This window comes from Sceloporus occidentalis, unplaced genomic scaffold, assembly GCF_023333645.1.
Source record: "Sceloporus occidentalis isolate IW3139 unplaced genomic scaffold, rSceOcc1.0.p SCAF_5, whole genome shotgun sequence".
NCBI classification, from domain to species: Eukaryota; Metazoa; Chordata; class Lepidosauria; order Squamata; family Phrynosomatidae; genus Sceloporus; species Sceloporus occidentalis.
Genome location: NW_028316985.1, coordinates 86,852,775 through 86,878,812, shown reverse-complemented (window position 1 = coordinate 86,878,812; position 26,038 = coordinate 86,852,775). Strand labels below are relative to the sequence as shown.

At 38.3% G+C, this 26,038-nt stretch overlaps 1 protein-coding gene across 4 annotated transcripts in view; it reads left to right on the top strand.

Annotated features, from left to right (window-relative positions):
• Positions 1–26,038, top strand: part of CACNA2D1 (calcium voltage-gated channel auxiliary subunit alpha2delta 1) — a 463,694-nt gene that overhangs the window by 237,689 nt on the left and 199,967 nt on the right. For all 4 annotated transcript variants that reach the window (XM_089524632.1, XM_089524630.1, XM_089524631.1 and 1 more), the window contains exon 5: positions 6,277–6,321. In XM_089524632.1, coding sequence (XP_089380758.1) covers positions 6,277–6,321 — 45 coding nt within the window. The remainder of the gene's footprint in view (positions 1–6,276; positions 6,322–26,038) is intronic.

Genomic DNA, 26,038 nt, shown 5'->3' with positions numbered 1-26,038 from the left:
CTGCCAATTAGCTTGGGTTTCTAGTGATGATAGGAACCTACGTACTTGCACTACCAAACAATAAACTCAGGTTTACCATCTTGGATTTGGTGTAAATCCAGCCATAATGGAAAAGGAGGATTTTGATAGAAATGTACTTTGTTTGGGATATTATATCATATAAGATTTTTCTTTTAAACTATAAAGAATCCCATTGTTCCTGATAAAACTGATACTTGGAGATCACAGCTGAAAAAAAAGCTTAATGAATTGTGACATAACCAACTGTATCTGTTGAGTTTATATATTTTTCATATATGGGTAATCACTTCTTCTAAGACAGGTAAATGAGTAAAAACATTGTGATAATATGATGAGAGTCAAAACAAGGGAGACTACTGTATTTTATTACTTGTCACCATCACTATGATAGCCTGTGCTTTTTAGCATTTCTTTAAAACATAGGTGTTAATAATTATATTTCAGATCCTTCAAATTCCTGACTCTGTAATAGTCTACTGAAAAAGAATATAAAGTGTGTGATTGGGGATATGTATATGTATTTGTATATATTTATATGAACTGGGAATAATTAAGACGAATTACCATAATTTGCTCAATTAATTGCCATAATTTATTACAGTCCATAGACCCAAAGTTTAAGCATTCAATCAAAATATGCATTTCATCAAATTCCCCAAAATAAAATTCCTCACACTAACACAAGAATCACAGAAGTTGCTCAGCTTTTAAGTGTCCCTTTGTACATAGAAGGTTTTAAACCTAGCTGCCTCAGAAAGAAATTTGGCAACTACAAGGGTGACATTTGGGCATTTGTCTTCCAGGAAGAATTTTGCATAAAAAAGTCTGACCTTTATTTTATCTTACTTAATAATGGATAGATTTTGGCTTGTCGAATCTGATTATAAAGACTGCAGTGCAATAAAATATGTATCATAGACTCTACTTCCAAGTTATCACATGGGCATCTTCTTTCGGCCTAAGGAACACCAGCAAATCTGCGATGAAGTAGTTCTATGGAATATACATTGCACCTTGCCTTAGAGAAAAAATGGCAATACTAGCTTAGAGATAGACTTACCAAATAATTGGCAATATGGAAAAGGTCCTCATAATGTATGTGCACCATACTGGGAGAACAAGAGACATAAGCATGTGAATCTCCAATAGCCTTAGTTTAACAGACTTAGGAGCAATATCCAAGCCCAGACATGAAAGAAGAGATGAGGAGAGACCGATAGATGCTGCTTTCTTTGCTATACAGTTGGACCAGGAAGTAACATAGGCGGTTTACAGACCACCCCTTTGGGGCACTTCCCCTCAGCCTGGAAAGGGGTGTCCTTGGGGCTTCAAGCCCCAAGGACACCCCAACAGTGGCGGGGAAAGGGAGAAAGGGGCCACTCGGCCCCTTTCTCCTTTGTGTTGCTGGCGCAGCTGTGTAAAGGCTGCGCCAGCGACACAAACCCAGGAAAGAGCTCCAAAATGGAGCTCCTTCCGGCGCCGCGAACAGGGCACCACAGGTGCCCTTCCACGGTACCAGGACATCACATCTGCGCCACAGCGTTTGGAAGCGGTGCGGCTGTGACATCGTAATGGTGGCGCCCATGTGGACAGGGCACCACCATTTTGTACGTACAAAATGGGTTGGGGGCGTCTAAAAGAGACACCCCCAGGCAACTCTAGTATGTACGGAGTACGTACAAAACAGCCCATCTGGAGAAGGCCATAATTATCTTGTGCCAGATGTTTAAAGAGATCTAAGCTCTCACCAAATACTGTTACTACTAGACAACAAATACCGTGGGGAAAACAGTGTGGTTTGACAAAGAATGGGCCCAGACATGCCAAAATACTCCGGGTCACTTTGGAGGTATGTTGTTTAAATGACACTTGCATGTTAAGAGGCCAGAAGTTGTGCCAAATCTGCGCTCCAGTCCTTAAGACTTGAGCGTGGCTTTGGCACAGCTTTTGGACTCTTAGGACGCAGGCATGTTTTAAACAGCATACCTCCAAAGTGACCCAAAGCAGCTTTATTTTGGCCTTTCTGTTCAAGCCCAATGTTACATGAAAAACAGACCTTTTGAGAGTCTTATCTAGATTTTAGGAATCTGGGCTAAATCATCCTTCCAAGTCATATTACCAACTGAAGGGAAAATATAAGGTCTTATTAGCTCCCAAAAGATGCCAATTTGTTGAAAGAATATTTGTCTAGACTGGTAACAGCCTCTCAATTAATGATGCACGTCTGTCTGTCTGTCTGTCTGTCTGTCTGTGTGTCTTGACAACCACAATTGCTTACATGCCTCATCCTATGGATCAAGGCAGAGAACAACAAATTAATCAAATAATACCAGCATATAAGACCAATTCATATAAAACAATAAATAATATTTTACATTTCATTGATTTAAAAATAATTTTGGTAACCTGCCAGACTGGCCTTTACAGTTGTTTTAAACTTAGAAAGTGAGTCTAGTTGATGAATCTCTGGCAGGTAATTCCACAATCTGGGGCAGCCAAAGAAAATGTCCTCTGGATAGCAATTGTTAACCTTGTTTGGACTGACTAAAGTAAATGTCCTGCAGAGACCTGAGTGTATGGGTTGGAGTATACTGGAGAAGGCATCCTCAAAAGTAACCAGGCTGAAAGGTAGGGCTGTAAAGGTAACAGCCAATGCTTTGGATCTTGCATGAAAACTAATTGGCAGCCAGTGGTTTAATATTATTATTCGTAGATGTACCAGTAACTAATGTGGCTGCTGTGTTTGAACTAATAAAGTTCCCAAACATGGTATAGGCATAGCCCAATGTAGAGGGCATAGCAGCAATGTTGCCTTGAGTTTGCCAGCTCTGTATGTCTTTAGATTTTTCAACTCTAGTAAAAGGTGCAGCTGGTCTAACAGTTAAAGCTAATAGTAGGTACTTCTGTATGTGGGTTCTCATTTGGAATGATAGGTCCAGAAGCACCCCCAAGCTGTGGACACCATTTTTTTTAAAGAGGGAATATAACCCTGGCTAGGTTGAGAAACCTCCAAACCTATTTTAGGATTATTGACCGTGAGCACCTCTTTCTTGTCTGGAATCAGCTTGTTTGTTTTTCCTCATCTGACCATTACTTCCTCCCAGTAATCATTCAGAGGAGACACCTTATCCTTAGCTGATGCAATTTTTTGAAGGCATGAAGAAAGGATATTTGGATGTCACCAGCATACTGATATGCCTTTGGCCCATGTAGTTTTTCTCTCAATCATCATGTCCAGAATCACAATTACTGATGTATAATTGTTATAGCCCAGGGGTCCAGGGAGGGTTTTTGAAGTAGCAGTTGTAATGCTTCTTCTTTAAACAAGATAGAAAACCTCACTTTCTGAGACATGCATTATAAATATATTGTAAGTGAGATCTAACTGCATTGCTGATGGGACCTTTTGGCCATGTAGCTGCCCTCAGGACAGGGATAAAGAGGTCATGTTGTTGTCCTTGCTCATTCTAGCAGCTTCTCCACATATCTGGTACTTACCAACTGAAATTGATCCAGTGCAATCCTGCTCAAGGAGTTGCTGGAAACCTCCATTGTCAGCATCTGCTAAAATGATAGTGTGAAATGATTGTTCATTGCTTCTTGGCAAGCTGGGGGAAGATGCCTGAGTTAGACCCCTTACTACCTGAATAATTCAGTTGGATTCAAATTTGCAGACACAATATGTGCAGAAAAGGCTTTCTTCACTACACATATTGCCAATCTGAAGAAATGAAAACATTCTCAGTGTGGTGCCTTGTGGGGTGTAAGTTGATTTTTCCACCATCTGCATGCCTGTTGTTATCCTTTCTGCTTCAGCTCCCTATGGTCTTCTGTATACCATGGAGTCTAATTAGTAGAGGAGATGTTTAGGAGTGATTGTGTTTTCAGCCCTAGTCAGGACATGATCCATCTATTGACCAGTGCTTAAACAGGATGGTTAGTGATACCAGCTATACAGCCTTTTAAAGCTTTCTGGAATCTAAAAGGATCCATTAGCCTCCAGGGGATGACCATCTTAATAGGACCACCATTCTTGCAGGGGCTGATAGTAGCTGTGATACTGACTGGAAAAGTATCTGTCTATGACAATGAAGATGTGTTAATCACCTTCATCCACCAATCCATCTGCTCAAAACTGCAAAAAACACAAAAGTGTGTGATCTGCTGAATGTGTGGGACCTAAGTCCTGTAGGGATAGGTCCATGTTTGTCATGGATGCCATGAACCCCTTAGCTGCGCTTGACAGACTGGTCTCAAATTGAATGTTTCAAATGGATCTAAAAGTCTGGTTGACTCAAGCACCAGCTTTGAGTCGAGTTCTGTGGTCTCAGTCAAAGAGCCTAATAGACAGTGAGTTGGCCAGTACACTAACAGCATCTAGTGTATCCTTGGTTTTCATACTACACAGTGCAATTCAGCTCCTTAATAGGTAGGTAGTCTGGTCAGATTAATATGGTTTTGTTAGACCACAGCTCCCCACCCAGTTTCCCTTACCTGCTCACTTACACAGCATCATGCTTGGAGAACTTGGGCCCATGTTGTACCATGATCTTCTGAAAAGATATTATTATCTTCATCCAGATACCATTAGATACCATTATTTTCTCATAGCCAAATTTCTGTAAAGATCAGCCTCCTCATCTGTAAGCAGGCCATAGCTTATATTTACTTTGTTTTTAACTGACCTGGCATTATATAAGAGCAAGAGAAGGTTTCATAGTTCACTCTCCAATTTCCCTGGGATGTCAGGGCAATGGGGAAAATAAGACAGATATTAAGTATCACTCTCTCCTTCCTTTGTAATGACCCTCATCCATAGTATTACTGTGAGGGAGAAAATACTGCCTTATAAAAGGTATGGTATTCTACCTTCTGCCTTGCTTTCTCTTACATTTTTTTCTTTATGTCAACAGTTTTAAAATTTAAATACTTTTTAAAATGCTGTGTTTATGGTCTTTGAACTGTGAGGTTTAGTTCAAATCTGAAAATTATCACTGAATGAATCATAATCATCAAACAATGAGTAGGTAACATGTGAGCAAATCATAAGGAAATATTCTAGGTATAAGCTATGGTATATTTTTTTTGTTGCAATACTTAAAAAAAAACTATTATTATAATCCAAAAACATACATTTTGAGCTAAGATATGGTTCAGAGGCATGTTGTGGGAAGCACATCATTGGAGTTACTCTTCTTTCTGACAGTATTTTTCATGTATTCTTGCACATGTGTGGGAGCCTTATGGCACTAAAAAAGGATGAAAATGGCAGCTGTGGCACATACTGGATTTGGGCAGTGCCTTCCTTATTTTAGTGGATCTGGCTTTTTAGACTGCAATCCAGGAGAATATTTCACAACTCAGTGCAGCTTATGTTCTGATTAGACATGCAAAAGTTTATACTGTTAATGGAACATTTCATTTTGCTGCAGTATGATATCCAGTCAAACAACTGGATTAGCCTTCTTTTTCCACTACTTGTATTCATGAGATAAATTCTCATGAATGTTTTTCCTCCTAATCTTTCTCTTCCAAGCATCTTTGTAAATTCATATTTTTTAAAAAATGTATTTCTTTTTCATTCTTTGTCTTCTTAGCATCAAGTGTAATGTACTGTCACACTCACTGTGGAAAAGTTAATAAGAGGATTTCAGGAAATCTGTGTGAATAGTATATTCATGGCTGATATTTACAGGCAGTTTTTTACATAGAAATTAATAAGCACTTGTTTAAGTGCAGTGAATTGCAATATATATGTAGCACCAAAGGCCCCCAAACCCATAAACAAAAGGGATGGTAGATGTGTATATATTATATAATCAAAATATTTATGGAGAGAAATGAACCAGGACAAGAACAAACAAAAAAACAACAACCCATCAAACCCCCCAAAAACCTGATGTACAAGTGACAGGAATAATGATGAATACAAAGTTCTGTCAAAATCAGAATAGCAAAGGTATCTACAAAAAATAAAAAAAATAAAAATAAAAACCACAAGAATAACAAACACGAATAATGAAAAGAACATTATAAGTGATAACATATATTGAGCAATACAATAACGACAACAACGAATACCATTGACAGCAAGACTTCCAGATAACTTCAGTTTAGATTCCTGTAGTCATCTTCGGGTTGCAAATGATAAGTACAGTACAGTGAATAACAACTTTCAAAAACAAAGGCATCTGTGTGTCTTTTTCTGTTTTACTTTCTGAAATTAACCCCATTTGTTATTTCTCTTTTGTACAGACCAACGATATTGTCTACTACAATGCAAAAGATGACCTCAATGAGGTAAGTAAATGTTATCAGATTATATGCAACCTTTTCCATGTCCCTTAAAGGACCAAGGCTTTCACTGTACAGTAGTTTTGGCTGCCCATATTTGCATTCTCTTTGAATAAAAAGTCTCTGGAGCTGTAAACTTGTTAAAGTATCTTTTTTTTTTAAAGTGAGTTTCTAAAGATCTGTTTATCAAATACAAACACAAAATGGTACAAATAGCTGCCAGTAGAGTTTTAGAGAGCTTTGATGCATTCTGTGATTTATTCCCTTCGGTAGACTTGTGGAAAGCTAGATTTTCAGAGAATGGTTGCAGATTAAAATATTTGTGCAGTAAAGAAACCACGTTGTCAGCCGCTATCAAAATTATACAGTCAGCTGGGAATGATGTTGGTAGAAACTTCTCTCGCTCCATCACAGCTTCTGATGTGAACTAGGCCTAAAGAGAAGGACTGAAGAAATGTACAAACTGAGCCTATGGGAAAAACTTAGCAGTAGTTTATGTATACCTGTCGTGTCACAATAAACTATTATTCCCAGCATTCTGTAGTACTGAGCCATGGCAGTTTAAAGCAATCTCAAACTGGATTATTTCTGCAATGTGTTTTGAACCAAAATTGAATCCTCTGTGGTTAGCATCTGTCTTAAAAGATATAAACACCCCCTAGAACAAGTGTAGTGGATAGAGATAGGGCACAAATAAGCTATATTTAGATGCAGCACAGATAAGTCATATTTAGATGCATATTTAACCTAACCCATGGTGCCCTCACAGCAGATTTTAATTTAAGTGTTTGATGACTTCTGATGTTTCTTATAAATGAAGTTGGCAAATTTCACTGGGTTTCATTAGCTATAATGTGGATGGTTTGCTGGTCTGAGAGCATCTGAGTACCAGATACCTGCCATTAATCTTATTCTCCTAGGAATTATTTAAGAAACTCCTCTAGCATAGTTTCAGTGTTTGAGCTTTGGCTGCCTCTCTATCCATCCTATAATAGATTATGAAAGTCTAGTCCATGTGGTTATGTTGTCGATTTTATTAATGCTGACTTCTATCACAACTTTGTGGTAAGACAGTATGGTATGGAACAAGATCCAATTCTGCAGGAGAATGGGTCAGCATACCCATTTTCCTCTTCTGCTGGAAATGTCCTTTTTAACAGACCTTGGTGAGGGTAGGCTAACAGACAAAGGCCTAATTTATGGCCTGTTGAGACCTGCCTCACTCTCAAGTGGTCTAGAAACCACACAGTGATGAACAGCCATGTGGATTCCACATAGTTACTCCAAGAGGCTGGGATTATTGGTAAATAGGTGTGTTATATCATGCCTGGCTCTATTGTCTCATCCTTGGTGAAGATTCTATACATTTATCCCTCCACATTCGCAGCTTTGACTTTTGCAGATTTGATTATTCATAGATTTTATTGATCTGTTATCTCTAGAAATCTCTAGGTCCTTTAGCACAACTCTGTGTTCAGCTTAAACCAAAAGTCGCACTGAAGGACCTAGAGGTTCCTAGAGAGAACACTCCACTAGGCATTTGTAGCTCCTCCAGTACAATTCTATGATCAATGTCTGGCAAATGTTGACCACAGAGTTGCACTGGAGGAGCTAGAGATTCCTAGAGAGGTGTTCTCTCAGGTAAAAACATAGTGTTTTTGTTATTTGCATTTTTTCCACATTCATGGGGGGCCTGTGCCCCTAACCCCAGTGAATGTGGAGGGACAAGTATAGTTACAAGGAATGAAGTTGCAATTTGTTCCCCCCCAGTTCTAGGTGATTTCCCCTCTGTTCATATTAGCCACTCAAGTTGGGCAAGGAAATCCAACACATGTAGTTTAAGACAGTGCTGCAATTTCTAGGTTTTGTCTATTTTTTAATTTATTTAAATTTATATCCCACATTTGTCTTGTACAGAATCCAGGGGGATTTATAAGCAATTAAAAACTGGCTGTAGTTTTAAAAAAAACACTACATTTTTTAAAAAAGAAGTGAAAAACATCATTTTACCTCAAAGTCCAAGAGTGCTGGACACAGAAAGACTGTGAGTTGTTTGTTTACTTGCTTGAGGCTGTGGGCTTACTTATTTAGAATTTGAAACCTTGACTGTGGAGGAAAAAAGGAAGTTATGTTCTACTTCAGGTAGAAAAGAACAGCTTGCTATTTTGAAATGAACTTTGTCAGTGCAATATATAACATAACAGCAAAATTTCTATAAATGCATTAATCAGATCAACTTGCTTCATTTGCACTTAGTAATAAAATGTGATTTAAGATTGATGGCCTCACTGTTGCACTTGACACTGCTGCTGTAGAATAATTAAAGGGGGTGCATTGATCATGTCAAACAGATCTTTCTGAGTTTTATATATGGGATATAGAAATTTAGGTAAGATGAAGATGCATGGAAGTTTTTGCACAGTAAAAAAGTGTCCACAGTCAACCACTTTATTAACAGCACTCTAACTTTTCATTTTGCATTCAGCACTTCCCAACTACACTACCACCTGTTTATAGCAGTAACAGTAGTAAAGCACTTTGAATGAAAATAGTTTTTCCTCCAAAAATATGTCTTACACCACTGTGTGTTTTGAGTGTTTAATCTGATGACTTATGTCATTAAAGGACTGTTGAGAGCTATCTAGGCATCTCCATCTGCACATGGATCCTCAGATCAGAGGGGACCACACTCCTGCAATGGGCAGGGGATTGGCCACAGTTATGTTATAATTGTTATAGCTATAATACACATATTACAGGGTCCCTGGATCCTCTGGATATGAACAACTATAGGCCATTATCCCATATACAAATTCTAAGCAAAGTAATTGAGAGGGCTGTTGCCCTTCAGCTCCAAGTCATCTTGGATGAAACTGATTATCTAGATTCATTTCAAACCGGCATTAGGACAGTGTATGGAGTTGGTTGCCTTATCTGATGACCTTCGTCTGGGCATCAACAGGGGAAGTGTGACCCTGTTGGTGCTATTAGATCTCTCAGTGGCCTTTGACACAATTGATCTTGACATCCTCTTGGAGTGCCTGAGAGAGTCAGGAATTGTAGGCATTGCATTGCAATGGTTCTGCTCCTTTTTCTTGGGCAGATTCCAGGGGGTGATACTCGGGGACAGTTGCTCTGCAAAAAAAAGGAGCTTAATTCTGGCGTCCCTCAAGGCACCATCCTGTCCCCAATGCTATTCAATATATATATGAAGCTGTTGGGAGAGATCATTCAGAGACATGAGGCAGGGTGTTTTCAGTACACTGATGACACCCAGATATATTTCTCCATGTCTCGGTCTACAGCTCTGACTACAGAAGGCATCTCTCTTCTCAGTGAATGTCTTAAAGCAGTAATGGACTGAATGAAGAAAAACAGAATAAAACTGAATCCAGACAAAACAGAGGTACTCACAGTAGGGGTCCCTTATGATATAACCACTGGCCCTAGATGAGGTCACACTCTCCTGAAAGGACTGTGTTTACAGTCTGGGGGTGCTCCTAGACTCGTCGCTCCAGATGACAAATCAGGTAAATGCAACGGTTTGGAGTGCTTGTTATCAGCTTTGGCTGATACGCCAGCTACATCCTTTCCTGGAAGTGGGGAACCTTGAAACTGTGGTACATGCGCTGGTAACCTCACGACTCAACATCTGCAATGCGCTCTACGTGGGGCTACCCTTGTGCTCAGTTTGGAAACTTCAATTAGTTCAAAACATGGCAGCCAGGTTGGTTACTGGTAGAACCAGAAGCGATCATATAACACCTGTCTTGAAATCACCCCACTGGCTGCCTGTTGGTTTCCGGGTACAGTACAAGGTGTTGGTCATGACCTTTAAAGCCCTAAATAGCTTGGGTCCATCCTATCTTCAGGACCACCTAGTTCCATATAATCCACTCCGTGTACTCAGGTCATCTGGGTGAAATTTATTGAAGCCTATAAACACTAGGCTGACTGCAACCACCCAGAGGGCCTTTTCATCAACTGCTCCCAGATTATGGAACAGCCTGCTGGAAGAGATCTGTCATATTACCAGTTTAGACAGCTACAAAAAGGAATAGAAAACCTGGCCACCAATCTGAACTTACCACTCCTCTGAATCCTTTATAACTTATTCGCTTGATTTGTTATTTTAATGTATGATTTTAAGTCATTAATTGTTTAATTAATCTTTTAGGGGAGGGAGGGATATTGGGACATGGGATTACATGTAATTTTTAACTTGTAAGCCATCTCGATTGTCATTGACAGAGAGGCGGGATATACAGTAAATAAAGTATTATTAATATTATTATTATTATTAGTAGTAGTAGTAGTATTAGGCTGTATCAGTCTTATTCAGGATTTCTGACTTCATTTATTAACCCATTCACAAATAACTACTTTAGTTTGGCCTTCAGACGCAATAAATAGACAAATCCATATTCCTACAGACAAAATGGAATTCCATATGTTCTAAATAAAGTGTCTCCACCTTGCATTGAAAGACCACGTTCAGATTCTAAGATCAAGAAAGGTTACTTGTTCAAAATACTGTAGATGCTATCTATTTTGTATGTTATCGCTGGGCTCTTGTTGCTGAACTGTGCAAGTGGCTGGTCTAGGGTGAAATGAATATTGAAAAATATGAAAAGTGGATTTCTCAAATGAAGGGAAACCATGAGGAGGAGAATCCTAAATGGGTATAAATATTTGCAGTTTAGAAGTTATTCTGTATGAATAATGCAAGTGTTTTATTTTCCACTACAGAAAACAGCATTTTCTGTTGAGAAAGTAAGTTTTTTTGTGAATAAAACAGTATTTTCCCTAGAGATTGTAAAATTTCTGGAGAGAGAAGATAGAAAACACCTTTTCTTTTCCTGATAGAAAACACCTTTTTCTGTGCATAAAACAAGATTTCTGCAAAGAAAATGACATATCTATGCAGAAAATGCTATTTGCTGTGCAAGAATGCCTGGAACGTTATTTTATGTGCAGAAATATTGTTTTCTTCATGGGAATCTAGTTTTCGGCACACAAATGCTGTTTATTCTGTAAAAATACAGTGGACCCTTGTTATATGCTGGGGTTTGGTTCCAAGATCCCCCGTGGATAGCAAAATCCGTGTATGCTCAAGTCCCATTCAATATAATGACATAGCAAAATGGTGTCCCTTATAAAAATGGAAAATCAAGGTTTGATATTTGAAATGTATACTTTTTTGAACATTTTCAAACAAGGTATGCTTGAATCCGTGTATAAAAAAAAAATCTGTGTATAAGAAGGGCCGACTGTAACATGCTTTTTATTGTGTAGAATAAGGCTGTGCAATTTTGGATGACTTTCTAGCAGCAAAGGAAAAAAAATGGTCAAATTATTTATTCTGGAACTTCAAGAACAGCATTTACAAAGATTTACCTCCCTAGGCTGCATGTTTCCCATGGTCATTCAGCTGTAGTAAAGGAAGGCAAATGAAATCTGCCAGTTCCATGGAGCCACTATTTATTTATTTATTTACGTTATTTAAGTTTCTAACCTACTTTCTTATTTTTTTTTCATGAGTAGTGCACTCCTTCTCTTCCAGCCATCACCACCTACACCACTGGCGTCATACATGCCAACAGGGTTATAGCGTCTATGATTCCCTTGTTTTAACAGATATTTGTAAAATATAATGATTAGCCCCAAACTATATTGTTATTCTAGCAGCTAGCCATGAACCCTCACTGTTGACACCAGAATGGCCCAAAATATCAACAAGCATCATTAGTGTTTGGTTTCTTAGCAGCTGTCAGTCAGCAAAGGACCTGGTCGATCAGTAAGTAAGAACATAGCTTTACAAGTAATGGTGTCAAATGGAATACCAATTAAAGTTACTATTTTGAACTCTCTGCGGTTTGTCACTGCCTGAAATATTTAAAACCCTAAGGCTATTGTGAGGTTTTTTTGCAGGAGTTCTCTAGAATTTTTTTAAAAGGAAAAATTCAGTATGATTCAAAGTCTGACAGACCTCTTAAAGATGCTTCTCTATTAGTGTATGTGTGTGGCTGCCTCTATGCTAACAGACACATCACCAGCTTTTAAGAAACAAAACAAGTAAGATTTCTCAGCTAAACAGCCTGAACTATTACCCCTATTTATTCCTGTTTGCTTAAGAAGCTGGATGAGCACTACATAAAAATTATTCTCTGGAATGAATCAAGAAAGGGAATGAATATTGCCTTGGAAACAGACTGAACTTTGTTGTACTGTAAAAGCAGCCCTAGCCTGTGTAGTGACACATTCAGGTGACACTTTGTTGTGATGAGCAGATAGGGTTGCCTTATTCCACTTCTTCTAACACCTATAAGAAAAGGAGAGATCCAAATTTATATATCTATGACCACCTCTCATTAAATCTTCCTTAAAGCCCTTTACTTTTTGTTTTCTGCTACTTTCACTACTTCCCTCCTACCCCCTCCATTCCCTCTGTCCTCACTTGCAGTCCAGCTGTTCCCTTGATTCTTGCTATTCATGTTCCATCCTACTCGCTCTCTCACTTCACTTTGCATTCTAGCAGTGCCTTTCTCTTTTGCTTCTTGCATGTAACTAATTGCACCCCAGTGCAGTTTTCCCTTGCTCCTTGGATGCTTGAAAGTCAGGAGCAGACTTGCTTCTTGGAAAACAATTTAATAGAAGAGTTCTTCCACATTTTGCCACATATCCCAACTTCTACAAGGACAAGTGACTTACTTTTTTAAAAGGAAATATTGGAATCTCAGCCAGATGATAGTGCAAATTGGTACAGAGTGCCATGTGTGGAATATGGGTAGAAACTGGCAAAACCAGGAGTATGGCAACCTTATCACCAGAGTTTTTTTCTTTCGTGGTAACTTTTTTTGTAAAATATTCTTCCTAGGGAGCTTGGTGACTGGCCAGATCACTGAGGACTCTAAGGAAGTGTTGAATATCTTCCTGGCATGATACTCACTTGTGCCTCTTCTAGTTTAACTTTTGTTGTTCTCAGAAGGTCTTTTTACAGTTATTTTTAACTGCTATTTAATACACTAATTAAACAATATCAAAATAGTTATGAAACATACTTTTCAAATATACATATTTACAGTTAACTTTCCATGTTTATCCAGTTTGTATAAAACTTTTATCAATTAAATCTTACTGTCTTCACATCAAGTACAATACTTTTCCAGTTCCTCTGTTTGTTAAACCAACAAAATTTATTATTTTTGATGACAATATGCAAACTTTTTTTAAAAAAATAAATATCTTTATAAATTTAAACTTTCCTTCTTACAGTATAACCATATTGGGGCCCAGTTTTGTTCTTCCTCTTCTGTATTTTTTAAAAATCTAGCAGTTATTACATCCATGCTCATCATATCTGATATTTTCCAAAACCATTCTTTAGATGAGGGTATCTCTTTTGTTTTCCAATTTTGGTTAATACTAGTCTCATAGCCTTTGTCATATATAACAGTAGTCTACCACAGTTCTTTTCGATATCTTTTGATGTCTTGTTTACCATATTTAATAGATATATTTCAGGTAGCAGGTTAAAATTTATTTTGAGAATCTCACATACTGCTGCATGTATGTTTTTCCAATAGGACCTACTTAGGGTACAATTCTACCACATGTGGTACCACCCTCCAATGACATGGTTGCATTTCCATCATTTGTTAGTACAGTGGACCCTTGTTATACGCTGGAGTTTGGTTCCAAGATCCCCCGTGTATAACAAAATCCATGTATGCTCAAGTCACATTAAATATAATGACATAGTAAAATGGGGTCCCTTATAAAAAATGGAAAATCAAGGTTTGATATTTGAAATTTATACTTTTTTTGGAACATTTTCAAACCGTGTATGCTTGAATCCATGTATAACAAATCAGTGTATAAGAAGGGCCGACTGTACTTGTTTTATAGATTTTTGCCAGTTTTATTGGAGTTAAGTGCCAGCAGTGTTCCGTTTTGAAATAATTTTCTTTTAAATCCTGGCATCTGGTAAATCTTTGCATTCTTCTTCTTGTTCATTCCAAACTTTCTAGATCAATATCTCTGCCAATGTCTGTTGCCCACTTAATCATTGTCTATTTGATGATATCCTGTTCTAATTCTTTTTTCAACAATACAGTATAGAATTGTGATATCAATTTTGGGCCATTACATATTATTCCTTTGTCCAAGGTTTAAATCTATCTGCCAGTTGTTTATACGGGAACCAATGGATTTTTGGATCTAATTCTTTCAGGTCTTCTAAAGGTTTCATTTTGTACTGTCCTCTACTTCATCTATTCAAAATGTCTTGGTATCTGAGCCATTCTGATACCTCACGCCATCTTCCAAAGAACGCTTCCTATGTGGACACTCATAGTGGCAATTTTCTATAAATTTTTTCTTTTTGTTGTATCCAGATTCTAAGTAGTGAGCTTCTGATATAATGAGTTTCAAACTCTTTAAATATGTTAGCTTTCTTATACCACATGTAGGCATGCCACCCACATCACAAATTGAAACCTTCAAAGGCCAAAGTTCTTTCCTTGTCCACGTTAATCCATTCCGTAATCCACTTTAGAGCATTTGCCTGGTAATAGATTCTCAAATCAGGTAGGTTGCATCCACTGTTTTCTTTCTTATCAATTAAAGTCTTCCATTTTATTCTTGATTTCCTTCCTGACTATGTAAATGTAAAATGTAAAAATGGTTTTTCATTCACAATTATTGGTATGTTTTGGAACAAAAAGTTCATCTTAGAAAGCATGGTAATTTTGATTGCCTCTATTCTTCCAAATAGTGATAGATTTATTTTTGTCCATTTATTTAGTTCCTCTTTTATTTATTTCTACTCATAGTTATTTTCATATAAATCTACATTCCATTTAGTTATCCAAATGCCCAAATATCTGATTTTCTTCTCAATTCTATATCCTGATTTATTCTGTAGCATTTCTTCTTCTTTCTTTGCCATGTTTTTAACAAGTGTCACTGTCTTTTCCTTGTTTACTTTTGTTCCCAAAGCCTTTTCAAAATCCAGTAGAGCTGTTTGTAGTTTGGTGTTTTTACAGTTATCAAAATTATAGTTTCCTGATCTTAGGGACTGGTCTTGAATATCAGGCCTGAGTCCTATTTTCTTGGCTTCAAGATGAAAGTAGGAATCTCAGAGAGAGAGCACTGTCCTGAAAATAATTTTTGTACAAGCATGCTCTTGCTGTATGTTACAGATTGCGTCACTGCAGACTTTTCAGGGTGTCCACATGGCTACTCCTTTCTCTCACAAACCTCAGTCAAGGCAGTCAAATGACCAGCACAAGCCTTGTGTTTGAATGACATGCTCTGCACAAAACAATAGTGGTTGATATTTAATTTATTATTTTTACTGATATTACTGGGGGCCATCACTAAGTCCCAGGTTTTGGCCTTGAAAACTCAGGGCCTGGGACCTATTGATGGCCTCTGGTAATATCAGTAAGCATGGTACATTAAATATCAGCCACTATTATTTAGAGAAGAGCATGCCATTCAAAAACAAGGCATGTGCTGGCCATTTGTCTGCCTGATGTTGATTGAGGTTTGTGAGAGAAAGAAGTAGTCATGTGGACACCCTGAAAAGTCTGCAGTGAAACAGCGTGTAACATACAGCAAGAGCACTATCATACAACTTTAGTTTGAAATGAATTCTGTATTTGATGAACATTTAGTCACTGGGGACATTCCACAACTCATTTTGCAAATATCTTTCTGGTAAAAGAGGAAAGGGGTTGTCTAATTTTTATTTTATTTTTTTAACTGACAGTTGTTGTTTAATCAATGGTTTAAACTAAAGAAGTCTGAACTTTAAAAGTCCTCCCCAAAATGTTGGATATTATCCCTGAAATTGTTCCTTTACAATTTGAACTAAAACCCAGATGGACTCACTGCCCCACTGATATCAGAGCAAGCAGCCACCAAACATCCTGTGAACCCTCTTTCTTTCACAGCAAGTTTTGAATGTCATGAAAGGGCAATTAATTTTTAGTAATTAACTTTGGTTTTATTTTATTTCTGCTATGGGGGAGTTGGGAGCAGGGAATCTCTTGGTGTCAACCTGGTTGGTTCTTTGCACCTTGGATACTCTGCTCCTTGGCTTGAGTGAACAGGAGAGAGTATTGCGTTCTCACATATTTTCACTGATGTTAAAAGTAACCATTAGATTACATTCCTGAAATGTCATACTTTCATTTGGGAGTTTCCATGCTCACCTCTCATCCCTCCCTAGGACCATGCCCACAATTTGAGTAATATAGTTTAGGGTAAAACATATTCAGAATGAATGTGTAATATATAGAGTTTGTTGTCTAACATGTTGCACAATATGCTTGGCTGGTGTTCTCAACACCCATGACATTCTTGTCTGTTTAACATATGGCTGTTTGCATAATTTAGTTCCCTTGGCAGATGTAGCAGCCAGCCCTGCTGTGCTGCAATTCAGCTTTATTCCTTATCCACTTTTGCACATTTTAATATGCCCATCTCCACTTCTGGTTTCAGAACCCTTCTAGTCCTCTATTTATAGCCATCCTCTTGATTTAGTTTTCCGTCTTTTCTGCTAATTCTTACATGTTATTTCATTTTATCTTCAGACTTTCCTCTTCATCTTTGCTCCTCTTCTCTGAGTCCTGTAATTTATTCCACTTCATGGAATCCCGTTGTATTCTTTTGTGATGTGCTTTGTTCCATCATTGTTGACTTTTCCTCCTCGATTTGTGATTATAGTAGACATTTTTCTCATGTTTTGTTTACTTCACTTTAAACTCAGGTTTGGAGGATGCCAAGGGAAGGATGCTGAGAACTGGCTTGGGGGATCACAGTTCTTTTCTACTCTGAAGGACCTGTTTTTGTAGGATCCACTATTGGGTGGAAAGACAGGAAGATAAGCAAACTTACCACAGCAGTGAAAGTGTGATGTCCACTGAGGTGGGAGAAGTATTTGAGATGTTGAGAAGGGTTCCAGGTGAGGATAGCTTCAAGCACAGCATGTGGATAGTAGCAGAGGAAGAATAGACATGGACAGGGGAAGGCTTGAATGTTGCTTCATCAACAGCTAGGGTAGGAAATATGTTTCACTAAAGCTCCCAGAAGCCATATCAATATGGCCAGAGGTAAGGTAAGCTGGGAGCTTCAATGAAACAACTTCTGTAAGGTCATGTGATTCCTACCCTGATATAAAGCTTCCCCAGAATATATCTGTGAAGTTCAACAGCCTTTTCATAGTCACTCCTACCAATGTTGAACTCATTCCCAGAGTGCTGGTAGCCAAAATGGGGCCATACTTGGAAGGTATTCATCATGTTTCAGTGGGCCACATGTGTCCTGGCCCAATTTTTGTGGCACTACAATTCCTTAGAAGGCACCACCAATGTACAAATATGTATGTAGAGATACATTCTTCTGAGAGACTTCACGAGGCACAGTTCTTGTTTAAAACAACATGCAGTTTCACTATACTTTGTTTTGCCCGCAGCAAAAGGGCCTGAAGATGCCTGAAGTGGACATTGGCCACTTCTGCTTTTTATTTATTTATTAGGGGCATGTGAAGCCTTCTATTTTGGGGAACTGATTGTGGGCCTAAAGTACTTGGCCTGTATAAAAACTAGCTAACCCTGCCCTGTACAACTACAGTGCACCCTTCTTTTATGTGGGGGATCCGTTCCGCCATGTGCACACACACCATTGTTTCTTCCGGCGCGCGGCTACATCTTCCAGCACTGCTTTCAGTGTTCTTACTGTACTTACCAAGGTTTTTTTATTCTGTATTTTTTAAACCCTATGTTTATGTTCCTCTTTGTTTACTTGTATTTCATTAGTAATATGCAGACCCACCAGTAGTCGATTAATAGACCATGTGCATTTGGCCCAATTATTTTATATTATGTCTTATAGTGACTTATTGTTAACACTTTGCTTGTGTTCACCATCCATTATTGATTTACAAGCCCAAATGTGCCTCTTTTAGTTGCGAGGGTCTGCCCTACCATTACTGTGTGGCAATAGATGTTGGAGGAACAACAGTTATGGCCCTGAGCAATATTTTCCCCATTTGTTTTCCCTTCTCTTCATGAACATTCTCTTAGAGAGAGTTGTTTGCTTTCAGATGTGATGGAGACTATCGTCCCATTGCCAGCACTGCACAATTAATATAAGATTCATCTACCAGTGCAGCGGGCATATGTACATGGAATGGGTGGGGTGCCCCATAGGCCATTGAATCCACCTCTTCACCTGATTCAGGATCCCCAGCAGATAAATGTCCAGCTTCTTGAGAAAGCAGAAATAGCAGTAAACCTAGTCCTCTTGAGAACATGCTAAGCCTAGGAATTGCACCCAATTTTTTTTCCCCATGCAGATTTCCTCCTGCCTATCTCCTCCACTCCACTTGCTTTCAGTATTTCAGCATTCTAATTTAGGAGGGATATAATGTGGTCTTTTACAGGCTGTTTCGCTGCAGACTTTTTAGAGTGTCCATGCGCTACTTCTTTCTCTCACAAATCTCAATCAACTGTAGGACTTCGGAGGTCAGACAGATGGCCAGCACATGCCTTGTGTTTGAATGCTTTGAACAATTCAGCATGGATAATTAAAACCCTAACTATGAATCAACTGGAGATGTATTGGAAGATAGAGATTGACTCTCTGTTCAAAGTGGACAGAATTTTTGTTTGACTTAGCAATTTTTATGAAAACAGCATTTTTACATTTCTTCAAAACTTGCAAAGAGAATTGTATGTTGAATTGCAGGTCATTTGCACATTTGTAAGAAACATCCATGATGTTTCACAGAAATGACATGCTTGTATTTTTAAGTGAGAATGGTTAATATGTGCATAATACATAGAAATCCAAGAGGCAAAGTTGAGTAAATTAGGTAAATTATGGGAATTATGGAGAAATACATTAAAATGTGTGACTTTCAGTGCAGCAAGAAAGCAAAATGTTTTGCAGCCTGATAAGAAAGGAGGAAGAAATGCAGGTGGGAGAAACCCAATGAAACAAGAATGAGAGCTTTTCACATCTAGCTTCTATAAATGAATTCCAAATCACAAGGTGGAATTAATAGGCCCATGGTTGTATTGCAAATTTTTGAATGCTCCCCTGAACTGGCCAGTAAAGAAGGGCTGCATTATTCAGATTGTTGTTTCATGTGACAGTACTGCTGGTTTCTGCTGCCAGTGTAGTGCTTGTTATATGATAGCTTGGGGCAGTAATAGCCTCAGTGTTCAGTAACATTTAATGTATAATACAGTGGGTCTTGGTATCTGCTGGGATTTGGTTCCAGGACATACACCTCTCTTCTCCAGTAGACAACAAAATCCATGGAAGCTCAAGTCCCTTTATATATACAATGGCATAGTAAAAAAAAGTGACCCTTATATAAAATGGTAAAATCAAGGTTTGCTTTTGTGTGTGTGTGAAATAGTTTCAAGCCCTGGATGGTTGAATCCATGGATGCAAAATTTGTGGCTCCAGAGAGCCTGCTGTATTCCTTTTGGTGTTTGTATGCAGACTAAATAAGAACTTACATCTTTCCCTAATTTCTGCTTGTAATTTCATTATTCTTTTCCTTGAAAGGATGCTCAGTAGGGTGTGTGTGTGGATAAGTGCTTGAGTAACTCAAAGAAATCTAGTGGGGTTTCCTTTTAACCTTGTTGCTCTTTTGGTTTAACATTTAGCTTAGCCTGATGCCCAAGCAGCATTTTTTGGCTGAGAGCATCTAGCACCCCATTTGCTCTTATTCATTAATGCTTAATTGGAAACAGTCAACTGAATCTCCTGGCAAGGGCTACATCCGTAATTGACACAAGTGATTTATTAGAGTAGAGAATTCCCTTCAGAAAGTCCTATGTTGGAAACCAGCCGTGACTGATAGAGCAGGGCTGTTTGTGCAAATGTTAATTGCTTGCTAATAGTTAGAGCAGGGGTTCCCAATCTTTTTTTTTTTTTACTTTATTCACAGAACCCTTCTTTCTATGGAGGAGCCCCTAAGAGGCCTACCCTATGTCTTACAAGTTAATGGTGTTTAGGAGTATATACTGTATAAGAATATATTCTTAATCTTTAATTTCATTCATTTTTTATTTATTTCATTTCCTGGAGTTGCCACAGAGCACCTGAGAAGTGCATGCGGAGCCCTAAGGGCTCCTCGGAGCACAGTTTGGGAACCTCTGAGTTGGAGTGATGGCCACTTCCCCCTCTTCCTCCTCCTCCTTCTTCACTACATACACCAATACACAATCCTATCTTCCTAACTATTTATGAAAGCATAAACTAGGGTTACAGTGAATGTCTTCTGAAATCTGAAGTATCAGTGCATTTTCCCCATTCTGTAGTTTGGATGCCGACATGAAGCGACATTATTATGTTGGAAGAGAAGCAGAAGAACTGGCACTGAGTGTATGATTGACGTTGGCTACTTGGGAAGCAAAGCTTCATAATATTCACTGAGAAATGAACATCTTTTCATGCCTATCAAATGTGTCACCAAGTGACATATACGGTCTTCCCACTTACAGAGAAGCCTGGTTTCTAATCAGTTGTTGGTAAATGGGTTGTTACCAGTGAAGTTATAAATGATATTGTAGCATGGAGGAGCAGGTGGTAAATCCATATTGAAGAGGAATGAAAAGCCAGCCATCACATTTCAGTGTCATTTCTGGTTGAGTCTCCCTTACCCGAAGTACTTGGGACCAGAAGCATTTTGGATTTTGAACTGTTTTTCCTGAATTTAGGAACATTTGCCTATACATAATGAGATATCTTGGAAATGGGAACCAGGTCTAAACATGAACTTCATTTATATTTCATATATACCTTATAGACATGGCTTGGAGGTAATTTTATGTATAACATTTTTAATAGTTTTGTGTGTGAAACCAAGTTTATGTACACTGAGCCATCAGAAAGCAAAGGGATCACTATCTTAGCCACCCATGAGAAAAGGTTTGGATTTTAGAGTATTTTGGATTTTGGAATTTCTGATAAGGGAGACTCAATTTCTATTTAAATCTATCCCATTATTTTTGTTCTCTCCACTTTACTCATGTATATGCAAGTTTGCCCAGGAGTTACCTGCTTCCCTGAATAAACAAATAACCTTGATATTATTAAATAATGCTACTGTGATTTTACATCTTAAGAAGATTTAATGGGAATATTTATTATAACACACACACACAGATACGGACACAATGCACTTCCTTGAGGGAAACCTGCATTTGTTCAGTCCCAGAAGTATTCCCTATGAAAGCTGTTTATGCCATGCTAAAGATCAACATTCAGCCCTGAAGCAAGTAATTCATCATTTTAATAGAATATCTCTTCCCTTTGAGAGTGCTCTCATATATATATATATATATATATATATATATATATATATATATATATATAGGCTTGAGTGAAAGTGGCAAGAAGCAATATACTGTAATTGTTTCTGTGTAGTAAATTAATTTAAGTGAGAATTCATTTCATTGTAGTGCTTTCAGTGAAAGTAGTTTCTGAAGAAATGCGTTGTTCTTATTCTGTTTGTTCCCCAGAATGAAAATGAAGAACATCTTGTCTGCTAAATCCTGTCCCATGGTCCCAGAGCATTCAGTTGTCTACTTAAATTCGCACAGGTGAATTCACACAGGTGGCATAATCTTGCAGTAAAGTATAGGTACTCTAATCCATAAACTGTGAAGTTGGGTTGCATTTTCAGTTCTGCCACATATTTTACCATCTTTGACCACATATCTCATCAACTACATTCTTCGCAACTGTTCCAAGTTGCTGCCACTCAGTTGTCTGTAGGTACGTCCTTACTTTGTCCGCTGAAGGTTGTATGACGCATAGTTCAATTAACACAGAACAGCAAGAAGCCACCAGGACATTGAAGAACAGAAGACATTTTGTTCTTCAACAACACCAGAACACTTAAGAATGTAAAACATTTTCCCCTTGTTTTTTTTTTCCTGTGTTGGGTTTTAATAGAAATTCATTTCATATAATTTCTTTATAGCTATATTACTTGTAACATATTTTATTATAAACTCAACCACATTTTTCTGATGAATTCATCTTCATTAAAATTCCTCCTCATCCCCCATTTATAAACCTTATGCATGTTCTAGTTTTCTGGGGCATCTTCTTCCTCTGTGCCGCCTCTTCTTCACTTGAGCTCCTGAAACAGAGACAACTGTAACACTAGCTGTCTGCTATATAGATGCTGCACCCTCTGTATGCATGATCCTCTCCTCTGGTCACCAAGCCAATCTGTTCTCAGTGCAAGTCACTCTTTTCTATAGTTCCCAGCATACATTTGGGTTTCTTTTTCAGATTGCTCCTGTGCCAGTTACAGCCTATAATAAATCTTGATTTGAGGTTGCCTGGCAAAAAGAATCCACTTGCAGCAGCAGCAACAGTAATAATAAATTTGTTGAGGTACCTTAGCTTGACTGCCAAGGCACATACGAAACTCCATTAAACTCTCCCACTGTTGGCTGTCGTACACATTGGATGATGTAGATTTCTGGTGTCTTTTGGAACTCCATAAGCTCATTTTCCTACCTGTTTATCTTGTACATTTCTATATGATGTTTCTATTAATAAAATCAAGGAAGTTTACAGTAGCAATACTGAATGCTGTATAATATGGTTTAAGAGACAAAGCTTGAGAGAGGGAGCCTTGTTTTTTTTAATCCTATCTTCCTCAGTGATGGAGTCTGTCAAAGAAATGATTTCTGAGAGAAGAGCCAAATGTCAAGTGTTCACAACAGCATCAGTGTTAGACATATTCAGGGGCAGTAGCTGTGTTGACCATACAACAAAATACAACAAAATTTGAAAACCACAGAAAAGCACTACCTTTATTGGCCAACCAAAACGTCTTTTGTGCAGTTTTGTTAGCCAATAGTGGTAGCCCTCTCTCATATATATATGTATGAGAGAGAGCTCTAGTTTGTGTGTATTTATGTATAACATCATGTTTTTGAAAGACAATACAATGTACGTATGTTTTTACCCAACAACAATTTTCACACATGTCTTGCATAGCCATTTGATATTTTCTTTTAAGGCTATTTGCCTCTTAGCTTTGGATAGTCCTGAGAGAAGTGAACCAAACCTGAATTACAGTGTTCCCTCCACGTTCATTGGGGTTAGGGGCGAAAGACTGCCATGAATGTGGAAAAACTGCAAATAAAAAAGGCACTATTCTTTTATCTGAGAGAACATTTCTCTAGGGATCTCCAGGTCCCCCAGTGCAACTCTACGGTCAGCCCCTGCCAGAAGTTGATCATAGAATCATGCTGGAGGACATACAAATGCCCGGAGGGGTGTTTTTCCCCCCTGGGAACTTCTAAGTTCTCTAGCACAATTCTATGGTCAACATTTGGCAGAGTTGCACTAGAGGATCTAGAAATTCCTAGATAGAACATATTAATCAAATCCACAAAAGTCAAAGCTGCAAATGTGGAGGGTCAACTGTAACTACAGTCCTCCCTCTGTTCTCGCGGTCTTTGGACTTGCATCCTTCACTTATGTGTGAGGGACGAACAGAGGGAGAATGAATGGGGCGTGTGCATGCTCCCACACTCCCGCACCTATATTCAAGCCAATGGGGCTTGAATATATGCAAAACCCCACTTTTGCAAAGGGGTCTGGAACTCATCCCCCATGAAAAAGGAGGGGTGACTGTATATTTCTGGGCTTTGAGTACAACAGTTCTTTCCATCTTTTAGGCCACATCGACTCTTCCTTTTCCTATTTTCACTACAAAAGTATTCTCTCCATCCCTCATCCTTTATTTCTCTATCTCACAAATCATTTCCATGGATTTAAATTGTTTTAAACTGTACACATTGATTTTATCATACACTGCTCTGAGATCCTTGGATATAGGACAAGATCTTTTTTTAAATAAATAAATAAATAAATAAAATAGACCCAACATTAGCCATAAGTAGAGTACATCCAGAGTTATCTAAGATATGACTCAGGCACTCCATTTATTTCATTGATTTTTGACTTTAGGTAGGGCTATTATTAGATTTTTCCTTTGTGTGTTTTCCTTCTGTGGTTTTATTGAGGGAGAAAATGGCAGTTTGTTCAGAAAGCAAACAGCATCTAGACTGCACAGGCGAGACATGTTCTTCTGTAGCAAAAGGTTAACATGCACATACCAAGAGGGTGTAGCAGAAGGCTTATGGGAACTGACAGAAATATAAACATTGTGTGTGTGCATGCATGAGTGAGAGAGACTCTCCAAATGATATAATGAGAGTAGAGAATATCCAGTGGCCACAAAATCCTGTTTGATTTTTAAGGGTGAATGTAGAAGAAGGAGGAATGAAACAGAGCATTCTGAACGGTGGCAAAGCTATGGCATGCATGCCATCTCTGGCACCCAAAACCATTCTGGAGGGCACATGGAGAAATAGGAAGGTAGGGGAAGAGGAGGAATAGGTACACACCTGTTTTTCATCTTCTCCCGCCCTCAGCTGCCTCTCCAGAAATACTGTAGCTAAAGGCCTGGAAGGGCAGGGGGAAGAAAAGGAACAGGGGTGCACCTGTTCCTCCTTTACCCCTTGCCCTCCTGGGCCTTTAGTTGTCTTCGGGAAAGTCCTGCTCCCCGGAAGTCCTGTTCTGTCCCAGATGTTCTGCACCCGGCACCGGGTAATACCCAGTGCAGAACACCTTTGACTTTGGGCACTCGGTCTCTAAAAGATTCACCATCATTCCCCTATATGTAGTTACAGTTGATTAATCCAGGTAGGTTACATATGTAGCCTGCTATTGATTCTCTCCTTCCCTTCTATCCTCCCACTCTTCACCACCTCACCATATGCATAATGAAATAATATTTGTGATTTTTTTTTTGGCACATATGTATTTCTTTCAATGAGCAGCGGGATGAGAAAAGCAGTGAGGAATATTTAGTTTTTCTGTGTGATGGTTTTATATTTCTAAATGAGCAATTCCCTTCCCCAATCATTTTCCTTAAAGAAATTACTGTGCATAAGATTAAATGAGCATGTTTCTGGACTTTTAAGTGAATCTGGTTTAAAAGAAAGATGAAAATCCATTGGGGGGTGCTTATATAAAACTCTTTGTCCTTCAGGTCACCTGTTCAATTTGAGGTCATTTTTAAAAAAATATAGAGTTTGAATTATGACCTGGCTATTTGCTTTGAAAATTGACCTTCTTCTGTAGATTTGCCTTTACATGATGCTGCATCCTGCTGGCAAACAGAACTACGGGCCAGGGATCTAATAACTTAAAACATAAACTGAAGGAAGAAATAGGTATTTTCTCTGCTATCCAGGGTAGGGACGAATTGGTCAGGAGATTTATTTCCGAGAAGTATGGATGGTATTTTGCTGACTGTCTGTGGTAGGTAACAATGTAATTCAATAAATGAAGGATGGGTTTGAATAGATGGAAAATTAATCTTTGGGTCCTGTCTCCTGGGGGATTTTCCTGTGCCATTATTGATTGCATTTCAACTCCTACCTCAGGAGAGAGTTAGGTTTTAATTGTATTGAGAGCTGCATTGGATAGCTTTACTTCACAATAGATGAGCTTCAGCTTTTTTGATCAGAGTAGATAGCTTGGTTTTTCTCTCCTAATTAAAAAAATTATGGAGATATGGAAAATGCAACAAATACAGTTCAGATTATTGATTAAATCAGTTTAGAGCTGTTGCTGGATGTAATCAGTATTCTGCTGTACC